The following is a 16,503-nucleotide window of genomic DNA, read 5'->3' on the forward strand; positions in this document are numbered from 1 at the left end:
CGGGCCTCCGCGGTCTTTTCGAATCCGCGGGCTGAATGATGAGGCCTACGTCTGCGTTTTACATGTTTGATTTCAAGAAGCTAAGGAAGGGCATTTACGTCATTAGCTCCCAACTGTCTCTCACTGCTCTCGTCACCAACCGTCAGTAACAACCCGTCAATGTGAACGCCGAAATAACCCCAAATTACAAGATTACTCCTTTAAAACGCCCGCAATTCCAGATGAATCCCGATCCCGCTGTACAAAAGGTCAACCCGATCGGGGGGACTACGCACTCACCTTCCTGGAAGGTCTAAGGGCGTTTGAGTAATGTCCACGAAACTTTCCGAAATGGTCCAAAGGGTAACGCGTCCGCAAACCCGGAATGCCTAATCATCACCTTAACGGGTGCGCTCAACTGTAAGCTCCAGAAGTCCGACACGTGGAAACCTCGACCGCCAGCCACCGGTACCCGGTCATCCTGTGTCCTATAAATACCAGCTCAACCCAAACCCCTCCAAATTTTTCAGCTCAACATTTGTTTCCAAACAGCAAAGTCAGTCTCTAGAAGCCGCGAGAAGAAAACAATCACCTGTAGGGCTTAATCGTGGTCGTCGGGAAAAGTCGCCTCCAGATTTTGAGAGATTTTTGGGTGTGGTATGTTTGTGAGTGAAAATGGTGGCAGAAGCTAAGGTCATGTGCCAGCAGAACGTTGAGGTGTTTGGTAGAGGGATGAAGGTTGATGAGGTTGTTGAAGATGTTGTAGTAGTTGCTTCCATTTCTTCTCCCAAGAGTTTATATGACCGGAGTTGCCCTCTGGAACCGGTCTCCCCTGCTGCCCAACCTGTGAGTTTAAGTTTCTGATCTACAAGTTGTGTTCTGTTTTTTTTTTTTTTTTTGTGTGGATTATTTGATCTTCTAGGTGTTGGTTACTATCTGGGTTTTGTCTTTTTTTCTTTGGGTTTGTTTCGGTTCTGTAATTGATGCTGTTTCTAGTTGTTTGATATAGGGGTCGTCGTCCTTATCTTAGTAATAGATTTGATTAGTTTGGGATTTTTGACTTGTATAAGATAATTAGAGTCAGTCGTCGATCACTTCAATAAAAAATATAAAAGTTTCGAATTTATGGATATTCTTACCCTGCAAAGTTAGATTTTACAAGGTTGACAAGTTTATTTTTCGTCATGTACACTCACCATGAATTCATGATTCGGGTAGATGTAGTAATACATCATATATGGCTGCAATCACTCAAAACGGTTTAGGTGATGTTGAGTTTTAATTAGGGATTATGATGTCAACCCTGGAACATAGCAGTATGAACTCTTTCCAGATTCTTAAAGAAAAGTATCATGAACATCAGAACATGTATTATTTGGCAAAGGAGCAATTTAATAGGAAACATGTATGTGTTCATGAATATGTTTGTTGGCGATGGTATCCAAGCTTTGAGTACTTGATATCCGGACATGTAGTTCATGTTTCAATCTTATAATCCCAAAATTATTGTCAAGACTTTACCAGTATTGAACTGCTGTAAATAAAAAATAATGCTTCAGGGCACAATGGTACTAGTTCGAACTTTATAATGTTCAACATACAGTATATTGATTTTTCTCTTTTTCTTCTTTTGTAGGATGTGAAACCAGCAGATAAAGTTTCAGACTTGGCTCTTCAGACAGCTGACCTGGAATTCTTTCCCAGGCTCCGTTCTGGTAGCTTCGCTGACGTTGGACCCCGTAGATACATGGAAGATGAACATATACTGATAGACGATCTATCTTCACATTTGGGATCACTATTTAGTTTTCCCACCCCAAGTGCATTTTACGGGGTAATGATGCCTCTGAGTTTGCAGTTGTAATAAACATCAATCTGGTTTTCTAGTTTTGAAACTTACTTAATTGGATATGTTGTATAGGTATTTGATGGACATGGAGGACCTGAGGCTGCAGCTTATGTTCGGAAAAATGTAATGAAACTCTTATTCGACGATGTCCATTTCCCCCGAGCTTCTGAAGTTAATAAGATTTTCTTAGAGGAGCTCAAGAACTCTCTAAGTAAAGCATTTCATCAGGTAGATCTTGCTTTGGCAGACGATTGCAGTATAAGCAGTTCTTCTGGGACAACAGCACTAACTGCTATGATCTTTGGAAGGTATATATCTGCTTAGATTGCTCTTATTTTTCTTCTTTCAAAATAAAAAAGACAATTTCATTAACGGACTGTTATTAACCACTCAATATGAATCTGATATAGAATTATCAATACATTAAAACCATCTGCTGTCATTTTACTTAGTCAATGTTCAGTTCATTAGTTCCTCATGTGGAACTGGTCGGTATCTGATATAGTTTTATCTCCGGCTGTTGAGATAGCTTCCAATATATGTCCATTGTGTATTTTTCTTCCTGTACTTGTTATTGAACTTGTTTTCTTCTTTCAGGCTTTTGATGGTAGCCAATGCCGGTGATTGTCGAGCCATACTCTGCAGGAAGGGAGAGGCAATAGATATGTCCCGAGACCATAGGCCAATTTATCCCTCTGAACGCAAGAGAGTTGAAGCATTGGGGGGATATGTAGATGATGGGTATCTAAATGGTGTCTTATCAGTTTCCCGAGCCTTAGGTGACTGGGACATGAAATTTCCTCGTGGTTCTGCTTCACCACTTATTGCCGAACCAGAGTTCCAAAGGATGGACTTAACAGAGGAAGATGAGTTTCTCATTATAGGGTGTGATGGGATCTGGGATGTGATGTCTAGTCAGCATGCAGTTAGGCTTGTTCGCCGTGGGCTGAGGGGGCATGATGACCCCGAGCAGTGTGCCAAGGATCTTGTCATGGAGGCTCTTCGCCTCAATACGTTTGATAATCTTACTGTTATTGTTGTGTGCTTCTCTTCTCTTGATCACAAGGAGCTACTATCACCACCCCGGGAGCGAAGATATAGGCGCTGCAGCCTCTCTGCCGAAGCCCTCTGTAGCCTGAGGAACTTGTTGGATGGCAGTGGTTGATCCCCAGTGATTTCTCTAATCAACCTCTTCTTGGCAAGAGGGTGTTCATACATTGTTTTGGCTGCTGCATTTATGAGATTGCAGCCATCAGTTTTGTTGGTGTTTTAGTTTCTGATATTCGCCTTGAAGTGAGCTTGGCTCCGGGTTGATGTACATAGACATAAGAAAGGGGAGGCTGATGGTGTTGTGTTGTAAAAGCTACGTTGAGGCATTCTTTTGGATGGCATTCCAGAGACACTGTCCATCCCTATGTAAATTATTATCTTCCACTCATGCATTTGCATCTATGTAAATTATCTGAGATTTTCCCTTTCTTTCCCAAGTAGCTGTCCTATTATTTCAATGTGACGAACAAGACCAACTACAAAAGTGGTTGAGTCTTACTAGTACTAGATCAACAGTTTAAGCGAAAAGAAATACAATAGGTCAATAGTACATATGCAATAATCAGCAATGTAAACCAGAAAATACACCATAGTACCGAAACAGAAAAGATAAACAATAAACGATGTGGAATTTATTGATTAAATTATCTGTGAAATGTATAAATTATAGAACAGTGAAAAGGTAGCTTGCTAGCATATGGCTGCAAAGATGAAACTTAGACTGCATGGAATCGGGTGCGGGTACGTGGAAGCGAAGCGTTTGGAAACGCGGAAGCGTTTTTTTCCAAAAATTAAGGAAGCGGGTGCGTTTTGGAAGCGTCAGAATAATATATATATATATATATATAATATTTTAATTATTTTATCTAGTATTAAAATAACTGGATAACTATTAATGACTTATTTTCTAACCCATGATTATCTTTAATTATAGCATTATTAAAGCTTCATTTCAAAATTCAAACAAAAAAATGTACAACATAGTGTGAAGCTGTTGGGCACGTGCAAGTCAAAGAGACATCACTTAAATGAAATTGATAAAAAAAAAAGTTCGTCTTCCCTCTATCTCTCTTTCTCATATGGATTTTTTTTCATATCTCTCCACAACTCTCTGTCTTCTCTCTATATCTCTCTCATCTAGATTTTCCTGATATCTCACATCCCCTTATTTCTGACACATATTAGATTGATTGATGATCATCATCTTTAACCGCTTAACGAAATAAATAAGAAGATGAGACGACAAGAAGAGTCTCAAGACATTGATTGATGAAATAGAGGTAGAGAAGGAATCACACTTCCAATTTGGAAGTCAACGCTTCCGCCGCGCTTCCAATTTGGAAGCTAACGCTTCCATCGAGCTTCCAATTTAGAAGCCAACGCTTCCGTCGCGCTTCCAATTTGGAAGCCAACGCTTCCGCCGCGCTTCCAAACCCACCTTTTTCGGAATCGCACTTCCGTCGCGCTTCCCCGCGCTTCCGAGCGCTTCCGCTCCCGCTTCCGCTTCCGAAGCGGGAATCGGTCGTCCAACCAAGCTTCCGTGCTATGTAGGATGAAACCACTCATTTTCTTTGATCAAATGAATTGATGGCACTCACTGCACGTAAGAATGGTCGACAATAAACAAATCCAGTTACCATTTACATCATGAAACAGTAAAGTCTGATTTGTAGCTTTTGCATATGTTGCAAAGCTTTCCAAGTGATGTCCTAAGTAATCTATCACTAAAAAATTGTAGTGCCTGGAAGATGCCATAAGTTACAGAATGAGGAACTATATTTTTATGTAATGCACTCCATTTTTCTTCTCATTTCCTAAGATACTACCGTATTATTATGATCAGAAAAATTCATTTTAATGATTTCATCATCTGAAATTATTGAAGTAAATATCAAAATGAATCTACGTTTCAACAATTGTAAGATTGTGATTAAAAATTGTGAATGTGTTTGATACTGCCTTAATTTTCTCTTTGAATCACCAGTTTTGTCGGCGTTTCGGTTCCTCATCTTCCCCTTGTTCACCTACTGATTGCTGTACATGTGAAGAAGAAAGGGACTTGGCAGTCCAGACTGTCCATCTGAGATATCCTGTTTAACTATTTTCCCCCCAGATAGGCAGTCCTTTTCATAGCTTAGCTAACCTAATCAGTATATGTAAGGAAACCATCATAGTTGTTTCCTTTCATGGGATGCAACTCACTTGTTTTCGCACCTGCCGACCACCCCTCATCCATCATCAGTTAAGATCACATCTATATACACTACAAAAAAGCTGTCCTGTTCTTGCAGGGTGATGCATAAGACCAACTACAGATGTGGTTAAGCCTTACTGGTAGCTCAAGTGTTGTGCTAAGCCAATGATGAGAAATCTAAGCAAAAAGATAATCAAGAGTATCCAAAGAAAAAAAAAGCAAGATGTATTTGTTAGGCAATATATATCACAATATAAAGGTAGTTTTTCTAGTAGATGGTTACTGAAATTAAACCACTTCTCTGCTTGGGTGAAAAATCAGATTTCATTGGAAATATTTGCCAAGTTAAATGAATCTATGGCATTCACTGCACATAAAAATTGCGACCCATTTACAAGTTTATTTACCATTTACAATGTCAAACCATTGAGTCTGATTTGTAGCTCTTTGCAAATGTTGCAAATATTTCCAAGCCACGTGCAAGTAAACTTTCAGTAAAAGGTTGCAGTGCCTGAAACATGCCATAAGAATCAAAATAAGGGACTGCCTCAAATAAACATCCTCTACTATATTTGTTTACGTGATGCAAATAAGCAATCAAACCACATAACAACTGTCTTACGACCAGAAAGATTCATTTCATCATCCAATTATTCTAGGAAAAAAAAACTGAATGTACGGTTCCAGCAATAGTCTAATTCTGATGAGAAACTGTTGCTATATGTCTCTCCCTCTCTCTGGAGAATTATTCTCATTTTTCTTTTGTTAAATTGCATTATGAGTTAGAGAGAAGGTCTCTAATATCCTCTTTCAAATAACTTGCATTGCATGGAGAATAATATGTTATCTACAGATATAATACATCTGATGCCACGGGAGCCAAGATAGCAGGAACTTCGTAAGAGACAGTTAACTGAAAGAGGGAAAATAAATGTGAGCAACTTGAGAGACTGAGAAATAAAAGTGCTTTTCCGATTTCTTTCTCTGAAAGGCCCAGAACAGAAAAATTAAATCAATGACACCACTGATTTTACATTATACGAAAAGACTCCTGGCCGTTCAATTGATGGCCAGGGAGATAGAAATGTATTTCAAACAATCATTCTATCAATGATCAGCCAAGCAGCATCAACTGAATGCCCTTCATATGCCCAATTAAATGCACAAAACACTGCCTATCTGTCATTGATTGGAACAGGTGCATATAGAAGACCATAATGACATATATATATATATAAGTGTGCGCAATTCAAATTTAATATAAAATCGTATGATTTTTCTTCAAAAAAAAAATTAATATAGACAAAGCAGCCTTACATCTACCATGCACGCCGATGGACCTTTTGGATAAAAACGAACAGCGCCTCTGCTAGGCAAGTAAATCAGTATATCAAAAATCTGATATCAACAAAACACAAACTTAGTCTATGGCATATGCTATACCTAATATTCAAATCATTCTTAGTGTTATAATTCCCCATGCTATAGTATACATAATAAGGGAATGAAACCATCCTGTGACCTACTTCACGATGAATATTTCAAACTCTAAATGCTGAGTTTACATACTCCCCATTTGGTGAATTTTAAGTTCTTTTATATAACATAAGCCAAACACAGTAAGATATGATCATTGAGCTTGGTACGGACATTTAAGGTCCTACTGCCGTTCTAGCAAAAATAAGTTACTCCAATAATAAATTTCCAAATGCATTTGTTTCCAGTAATTGACTTCACAAGGTTTCTTCGATAATTTGTAGCCTCATACCTAATAGGATAATTGACATTCTGTGATAAGCTCTAGAAATATTAAACTACAGTGGCAAATAAATCAAACTATATTTACTCAGCCTACTCTGCATCCTTTTAGATACTACAAAAGTCTAAAGCTTACCTCAAATACATAAATCCTTAAAATGCACAGACTTTCCTACGGCTAGACCTGACAATTCCGACACGACCAATAACACGATTCGAAACCCGCACGAATTAAAGCGGATTCATTAGAAAGCGGGTCAGTAGTGGGTTAACCCACCATGACCCATTTAATAATCGGGTCAACTATGGGTTAACCCGCTAACACGAAAATAACCCGCATGACACGATTGATATTAAATCAAGCAAAATTTATATAAAATAAACATATACACGACCAATTTAAGAAAGTAGCATAATTTGTAATACGGTTTTAATGAGTTTTTACTTATTTTGAACGAAAATATAGGTGATAAGATAAATTATTTTACTATTTTGTTTAAATCTTTATTTTAATTGTTATTTTATGCAAAATTGCACGATATATATATTAAACGGGTTGGAAACGGGTAACCCGTTTAATAAGTAGGTTGTGTTTGAGTTGTATTAAATGGGTTGAGTTTAGGTTTATATTTTATGACATGCAAAACACTTTGACCCAACACGACCCATTGACAACTCTACCTACGGCAACAGTACACAATTATTGCTAAAATTTTCCATCTCCCACCTGTTAGGAAGACCTTCAAGAGACCTCCAGTGAATTTTCTTTTCTGATTTCGGGTGGGCTGCAAGAAGGTAATTAACGACAGTTTGAAAGAGAGCATTGTTAAAATACATCATATAACCACCTAGTTTCTTTCAATCAAACAAATCAATAAATCACTTAGTGCTGATGTGAGAATTACATGTTAAAAAAGGGAATTTAAAGATAAAAAGCATGAGATATGATTCTTACCTGCATATTTCGAGCAAGCCATGAGAATTCAATATCACGCAGAAACGCTCTATACTTCAGCCACCATCGTGATAGTTCAGGCTTGTCTTCCAATACCTATGTGTTTCAAATAAACAGTTACATAGAACAAACACAAAGTTTACTTCAGTATAACAGGTCACCAAACTAGTATTGGGAGAACTATATAGTACCTTTACTCTGCATTGATTGAGGAATGGCCTCACGATTAGAGTAACAATTGTATGCGACAGAAATGGGCACATCAATTTCCGTCTTTACTCTGCATTTGATTGATATTGTCTACAAATTAGTAGAGCACATACATGTTAGTTCAATAGAACTCACACAAGAACTCTGCATTTGACTACTACATTCTGAGTAAAAGAAAAATTATCTTAACAAGCACCATCAGGATAAAAGACAGGCGGATTATTAATCAAGTAAGCATTCGCAATGTGGATACCATCGTGCATTCCTAAGCGATACAGAAACTACACTACCCTAAAGAAGCCGATTGCAACAAAATCAGAGTACATGAAGTTAGACCCTCCAATCAAAATCAACAACAATTGTAACTAGATGCAGCAACATGGAATCGATAACCATTTGCAGATTATGGGTTCTAACTAATCACTGAAGATTCTCATAGCCAAATAAGTAACCAATAAAACAAATTAGTTGCAGACAATCATTGTAAATAAACATTTAAGATTTTATAGTCTAAAAGCAAGAAGTGATAGAAATTACGAGCAGTCCTGCCATTGCATAACAGGGGAAAGGGCTCTGAGTCTAGTGAGGACCGACTTCGTTGTGAAAACCCGCATGGGAATTTGAAGAAGATGCGTGGGAAGGGGCTGTGATCTTAGTGAAGAAGGGCTTCTGGGAAAGGGTACGTGGGTGAGACTGGTACAGTTCGGTCTCGAAATGTAGGCTGCTCCAACAGCGATTGCAGAAGCAGCAGACATAGTCAAACTGATCGGGTTATGCAGCAGGAAAGCAACAAAAGGGGATGCAGAAACGGAAGAGGGAGCTGACCATTCAGGACTCCAGAGTCTTAACACCACAAAATCTCGACCACTGCCGGTCTGATTTGAACAGCGATTTTGTACCCATTTGACATGATGGGGTTATTTGTGTTTTAAACAAAGCCTTTCATCGATATTTCAGCAAAAAGTTTCTATAAAATTTTTTCACTATATAGATATCTCTATTAAGCATTTCTCGATAAAAATTTTGAAATTTCTCGATATATCCGGAAATTTTTGAAATTTTCTGATATTTTCATAATATTACCATGTGTCATGCCAATCGCTGATTAGGAGAATCAAACTGTTGATCCATCCTTTACAAGTATAAAGCTGAAGTCAAGTCTACTACATCAACTTGTTGTTATATATGACTCTTTTTAATATATATTGCATTTCATGTCTCAACATTCACCTAAAATTGAAATAAAATCAAACTAGTTGTTGAGGAGAATTGAATCCCCATTCTTCACAAAGCTATAGTTATGGTCAAAGCTGATAAATACTTCATCTGAACGGGAACTACCAGTACCACAACCCACAGTCAATCACCTATGACCCTTATGGCTGACATATAAATCAGTACATGTAAAATTATAAAAGGGATATATGATTTAATGACTATTTTCACAATAGACTCTGAGCTCTACTTAAGGACATGATGAAGATAATGAAAATTTTATACCGCATAGATTCTCTATGTGATTTTAAATCACTTATGTAATTTCATGTTTAATTTTTTTAAAATATAATAATATAATAAAAAAAGAAAAAATCATATGTAAATAAGATGTGATGACCTAATATCCCTTAAGGTTTCTAAGCATAAAAAATATTTTTTTAAAGTAGATTTTAATAATTCTCGACGATTATTTCACCTCAAATTACTACAACTCACTATAAACTAATAATTATATAATAATTTTTATGACATATAGTAGATAATTGATCAAATAAACATCTCTCAAAATTTCACTTAAAATTTCCATGTTTTTATATAAATTTTCATCAATTTACTCAATTATTTTTGAAATCAAAATTTCCAATTTTCAAACTCTCAATATTTCCGCTCTCGCCGAAATTTTGGTCGTATTTGGTAGAAATTTATTCTGCTTTCATATTTTTTAGCCTTTTCAATTAGCCCTCTTGTATAGTTATAGTTTCGTTTGGAAGTGGATATCGTTCATGACCGGGATTGAGGGTTTCGCACACATAAAGACAGTTAAAGTAATTAAACAAAAATAACAAGATAAATGAATTTGGGGTTTTATGATTATAATGAAAAAAATATTAAAAAAACAATAATAAACATTTCAAATAAATTTAGTAAATATCAGATGAAGACGACATTAGATATTCATTTGTCCACCACCGAATAGGTTTCAAAACATGTGTAACATCCTATGTTCCAATTATTAAGTCAAGAATCGGTTCCAAATTCCAATCAAGAATAAACCGTAAACGCTCTGCATAAATTCTTATTACTTCATACAACTACTAAGATGACGCACTGTTATGTTGCCTTTAGAATAACTAATCCAGGCTTATAGACATTATGCTTCAAAGAAGTACCCTAAGCAATAAACACATTGAAAATTTGATCGAAACAAGTATGTAAACTAGTGTGGAAACACCTACCTAGCATGCAATCCTCTTTATTTGGTTTCACCTATTGTCCTATAGGTTTTACTAATTTGAAAAATACTTTCTAGCCATTTAGGAGATCCGTCAAACTAATTCTAGCTCCTCTCACAAGTTCATAATGTTCTATGATGCACATACATGAACATAAACAAGCAAGAGTTTTGTCACAACCCCAAATTTCGAATGATAAAATTCAAATTCGAGATGTGATAAACTCTAGAATAACCCATGAATACTTGAGAGTTATTATAATTACATAACCAAGTATCAAGAAGTGAGTTTGAAAGTACAACTTAGACAATTCAAATTACATTGTTGAATGTTTACAACTTAAGGCAAAATAGAAATGTAAAGCTTCCTCTAATCCCACTACAACTCAAAAGAAAGCACTAGTGAAAGGTCATCACTTCCTAGCTATCCCAATGCAGTTAGTGTCTCAACCCCGTTGTCCCTTACCTGCAAGATCAACTGCTACACCAATAATTGGTGTATCAGGTTGTAAACAAACAGACTCGGTATGCTCTAAAAGCTAGTATGAGTAAACTAAAACCTAATATAACACTACGTACACCACAAGTTAGAATGTCACCACAAAAAAAACACTTAAACAATAAGCAACATAAATATCACAATAGTGTAATGGAAGAGAGTCAACGCTCTCATCTTCATCCCTGTATTTATGGGTTCGTCAACCACTAAGTCATCTCCCATGCAATAGTACACACTCAAAGCACTTGTATGGGTTCGCCAATACTAAGTCATCCCCAATACAATGTCACAGCTAACACACTTGTATGAGTTCGCCAACACTAAGTCATCCACCACACTAAGCCCAACCCGACACGTGCACATGAACTCACCAACACTAAGTCATCTCTCATAACGCACCTAGAGGTAGCAAGTGGGCCGAAAAGCCCGTTATTGTAATGGATCGGGTTGAGCCTAGATATTTAAGCCCATGAGCCCGAGCACGATAAATTCATGGGCCGACTCGTAAATACATAATTTTATATTATTTATATAAATATTTAAATAATTATAATAATGATAATTGAATACTAGACCTTTTAAATATAAACCTCTTGATTATTTCATTATTTTAATTACATTATATCACAAATGTGTAAGATTATCAAATGTGTTGACATATGAAAAAATCATAGTTTTGACATATGTAACGTTTTAGAAATAAGATTATCAAATGTGTTGTAGTATTTTATTTATTTTACTATATAAATAGTTATATAAAACAAATATTCTATTTACACAATTATTTTATGTTAATTGTGTCTTATAATGCTAATGGGTAGGGCCAGGCCGCTTCTTGACCCCGAACGGGCCTGAGCCCGGCTTTACAGCTTTACATGGGCTTAGGCTGTTGGCCGGACCAGGCTTACTATTTAAGCTAATGGGTCGGCCCGAGCCTGGCACAAAAAATAAATTGGCCTCTTCTTAGCACGGGGCGGATACGATTTTGACCTGTTTAAAATGGGTCCTCCCGACCTTGCCTGTTTGCCACCTCTAGACGCACCCAACATAGTAGAGCGCTACTTACCTTTCCCATTAGCTCATTCAAACCCAATGACCGTCTCAACACCACTAAGACAAGAGTCTAAAACCTGACTCCTACTCTACACCATATCATCTTCCTCTCTTAAGGTGAAGATATCAATTAATAAATACTTCATCTATGGTATTCAATCATTCTAATAACCAACCCCAATTTCACATCAATGTTACGAAATAATATAACTTAATACAATATAGCAATATATATATATACAGTCTCTATCCAGAGTGAAGGTTCACTCTCAAGTTTCAGAGTGAAGTTCCAATTTTGGCACACTTTTCGGTCAAATATTTTCAGTATAAGCAATTCAATATTTAGGTATGCTATTCAAGATCATCTCTACAAAATTTCATCTAATTCGGACATCGTTAAGGTATTGAAATTAGATTAAATCAATGAATGAATTAAAATTGTTCAACGTGAACCGTTCGTGTAAATCTCAATTTTAAAAACTCAAATCATTGTCAAATTGGATGAAACTTTATAGAGATGATCTTGAATAGCATATCTAAATATTGAATCACTTATGGTGAAAAACTTTGACCGAAAAGTGTGCCAAAATTAGAACTTCACTCTGAAACTTCAGAGTGAATCTTTACTCTGGATAGGGACTGTATATACATATATACATTATTACCATTTAATACACATATATAAATAAACTATAATACATTAAGCAACCCAAATAATCAACATAGAAACTTCATATTAATGACACAAGACATGATACAATATAATATAATATAATATAATTAGTCCACTCCATGATAACACTGTATTAAACAAAACCAAGTGACCATCACAACAACAAAATATGCACATGTTTTACCCTTAAACCAGTTTACCGGAAATAACATTTTTTTTCCCTTACGGTGCATTCCGCCACAATAACAACACTCATACTCAAAAAACCAAATTACCGGAAAGATACATTTTATTCTCTTCCGGTCTCATCCGCCAACAATAATCAATTATATAACAATAACAATATAGAATATATTATAGCTAAGTGTATATTTCTATTGTCAATACCATTAAATATACATGTACAAATAAGGTACACTATATTGATAACAACAAGCATAACCAAATTACCACACTCAATGACAACCATAGTCCACAAGCACTAAAATCTTTAAAAATCATTTTAATAAAATTTTATTTTACTTACCCAAGAACTGTAGATGATCAAGTTCATGTGATTAAAAACAAAATATATTAGAATTCACAATATAGATTATTATAACAACTCAATATAATTTTGCAACAAGTTCTATAACAAGTTTGATTTGTTATTTATAGTTTAATAAAAATAAAATGGATTTTGTGTGATGTAATGACATTAGATTTTGAATTTTTGTTTTAATTTTGTTTGATTTAAGCCGGCTTAATTCGAGTTCAATCGCATCTAATAAAATGAGCTGGCCCGGGCCTAGCTCAAGCTTTTCAAGCCGAGCCAAGTTTGAACATGAAGCAAAAAAATTAAATTTTGGCCCAGTTCGAGCTTTATCGAATGAAAACGAGCCAAACATAACAATCTAATATTCGGCTCGGATCGGCTCATTTACACCCGTACTTACCAAGCTTCCAAATCAAATGCCTTTCGTAACTGCATCAAGAGCTAAAATGTCTAGAAAGTGACCGGAACTCGGCCGAAGATTCCTTGGGCCGAGACAACACCAGAAAACGCTGCAACTATGTCGTCTACGGTGGCCGGAGCTTGCGGGCATCGCAGCTCGTCCCACGGTCACCGACGTCACTGGAGGCTGGGCTCAAATGACTGAGAACGTCGAGGTGCTTCAAACATGACCCGAAAAGAGAGAGATGCTGGCGACACCACACGACCTCACAACGTTGCGGCGGCGGCGAGGGATGGTGCGCCACCACCCTAGGGTTGAAGAGGCTGGTCGTGAGGTTCTAACGTGACTGACAATGACCGATTAAGTGGTCGGGTGATGGAAGGAGAGGCCAAAGAAATTTCTAGGAAAATAAGAGGGACGGAGGGAGGGAAAAAGAGAGAATGGAGGTGCAGGGGTTTTTTTTCTGACTTTCACATTTATGTTTTCCCCTTTAAACCCTCCAATTACCACTTTCCAAAATTACCCTACATAGTTTTTGATTGATAACTTTTCCTTACAATGTCTGTTTAACACGTGCCGCATGTTTACGAACTCATAACTTTACAATTTTTGTGAAAAAGGTTTTCAGAGATGGGTAATGAGTCAAAATTCAACTCTTGAGCCCTTAAAGACTTAATCATTTTTCAAGCGTTTGATTCTCATAATCAATTCTACTTCAAGCAACGACTAAATTGAAGGTGTAGAATGTGATTTTACTCAAATCACCATTAAATAATTTTATAGAAATTACAAAATATGCAAATTGAAATTTGGGTTATTAGTTCTCCATAAAATAAAACCAAATAAACGTCTTCAAAAACTTAATAATAACTAAACCAATAATCAAAGCCTGTCTATCACATATTCAGGGCTTCTAACCTCGCCCCTAACAAGAAGAATTTAGTTAAACATGTTTGTAAATAAAATAGAAAAATGTATTGGTTTCTATCCCGTAGGGCAAAAGGGAGGAGAGAGAGAGAGAGAACCCATTTTTATAGAGTTACAAACTTCCAGAAGGAACTAGGGTCGCCTTCTTTGTTTCCTTATATGATTTCTCTTACTTGTCTCATAAATTGACTCCATAACCTTCTATATATTAGAATTATACTTCAAAAGTCATCCATGGGCTTCCTGAAATAGTCCGGATCTTGAAATATAACTTTTTGTCCACAATGTGATTTTTGGCCAAATTGACCTTTGCTCACTCAATCATGTATAAATTTCTATAGAAAAATGATATTGATGTGATTCCAACTGCTTTAGAAAATAGACTCATAACGTTTTCCATTGATATATGATCATTTTCACCTTGTGAGATGCTCACTATGATCCATTCAAGTTGACAATTCTGCACATACAGATTGTCTGATTTAACTTTAAATTCATTTTTTTCTATGATCCTCTCCTTTGCTTCTAATAATATCTAAATAAAAGTAAATCAAAATGATACTGTTTGAGAGAATAACATAGAAAGTATGAGGAATTAGACAATTAATCATAGCATAAAATGCTTCTATCAATTATTTTCCCTCTTACAATTTTATTTTTCATTTTTTCATAAAGTACATGTAAAAAACAAGAGAGAGAGAGAGAGAGAGAGAGAGAGAGAGAGGAACATGCCTTACACGAGTTAGAATACGAGATTTCAGTTTGTCTTCCTGTTCAGTCATGAGCCTTCGGCGTCATCAGACAAGCCTTCGTAGCCTCTGTTGAGCCTTCGTAGCCTAAACCACATGTAATCTTCTTGATCCTTGGGGTGAGGCTTGCCTTGAGCTGAGTCCATTTTTTTGAGCTTGACTTGGAATAATAAAAGTAGCTCATTTAGGGCATTATGTCTTTTGATTTATGTTATTTCATGTTAGTAGTTTTTTTTTTGTTTTAATTGCTTTTATTAAGAGGAGGTGCGTATTGTCCCAGTCTCAGCAAGTACTCCATGTGGCTTGTCTGATCTAGGTCGGTGGCCAGTTCTTTAATTTACCAAATAGTCGTTGTCACCTAGTGTTAGAGTGAACCTAAGTGTTAGCGACAACATATTTGGAAAGTTGAATTATTCAACATTAGAATGTGTAAGCGTGTTACATATATACTAATCTTTCAGTATGTCACTACTATTTCAAAGCAAATAGAGTCATCCATTGAGCATTATTCTTTACTAGTTGGTGCCTCATTGAGTATATGTTTGTAGATATTGATGATAGTATTTTTCAGGTTTTTGTAATCTACATTTTAGGCTCTATATCTCTCACATGTATTTGATTGTTTCATTAATCAAAACTTGAAGGGCAGTCACACGGTGTGACTCACACCAGCCCTTATCTTGAAAAAAGAAAGGTTTGATCATTTTACACCCCAATCCCCTTAAGTCCTGAACATTCATCTTTTTGTATCATAGTAATTGATTATATTTGTGAATTTTTTTAATGAAATTGTGATTATATTAAAAAGTGTAAATTTCTATGACATAGCTAAAACCTATGAAACCTAGCAGAGATTTGCTAGAATTAGGGAGTGGCGCCCGTTCGTGGCTTAACCATTCCGGCAAATTTCCCTACCCTCAGTGGGGCAAACAGGGGATCCCCATCATAGTATCAAATGTAGCAAGAGGAGGTGTCGTCAGGTCGAGGAGTCTCCTCTCTCAGTTCGTGGAACAGGTCTCGCCTGCTGTTAGGCTACCAAAGAAGCAGCAAGGTAGGGTTGTGTCATGTCAATCGGCGGAGATGAAACCTTGGATCATTGTTAGGCCCATTTGGTGGTCCTGGGTCTAAATTTGGGATCTAGGTCGCTGTCATCGGCGGATAATAGGGGTTGATTGGTGGCTGAGAAGAATTCTGGAAGTGCGACGTGGTTAGGAAAGCTTGGG

At 36.5% G+C, this 16,503-nt stretch overlaps 1 protein-coding gene and 1 pseudogene across 1 annotated transcript; one reads left to right on the top strand and one right to left on the bottom strand.

Moving 5' to 3' along the window:
• The first annotated feature begins 515 nt into the window (after positions 1-515).
• LOC126785918 (probable protein phosphatase 2C 2) lies at positions 516-3,315 on the top strand. Its single transcript, XM_050511601.1, has 4 exons — positions 516-825; positions 1,616-1,813; positions 1,901-2,136; positions 2,426-3,315. The coding sequence occupies exons 1-4, from the start codon at positions 655-657 to the stop codon at positions 2,991-2,993; spliced, it is 1,173 nt and encodes a 390-aa protein (XP_050367558.1). The 5' UTR covers positions 516-654; the 3' UTR covers positions 2,994-3,315.
• Positions 3,316-5,490: 2,175 nt separating this feature from the next.
• LOC126803209 (uncharacterized) lies at positions 5,491-8,784 on the bottom strand (annotated as a pseudogene).
• Between the last annotated feature and the right edge of the window lie 7,719 nt (positions 8,785-16,503).

This window comes from Argentina anserina, chromosome 1 (genome assembly GCF_933775445.1).
Source record: "Argentina anserina chromosome 1, drPotAnse1.1, whole genome shotgun sequence".
Taxonomy (NCBI): domain Eukaryota; kingdom Viridiplantae; phylum Streptophyta; class Magnoliopsida; order Rosales; family Rosaceae; genus Argentina; species Argentina anserina.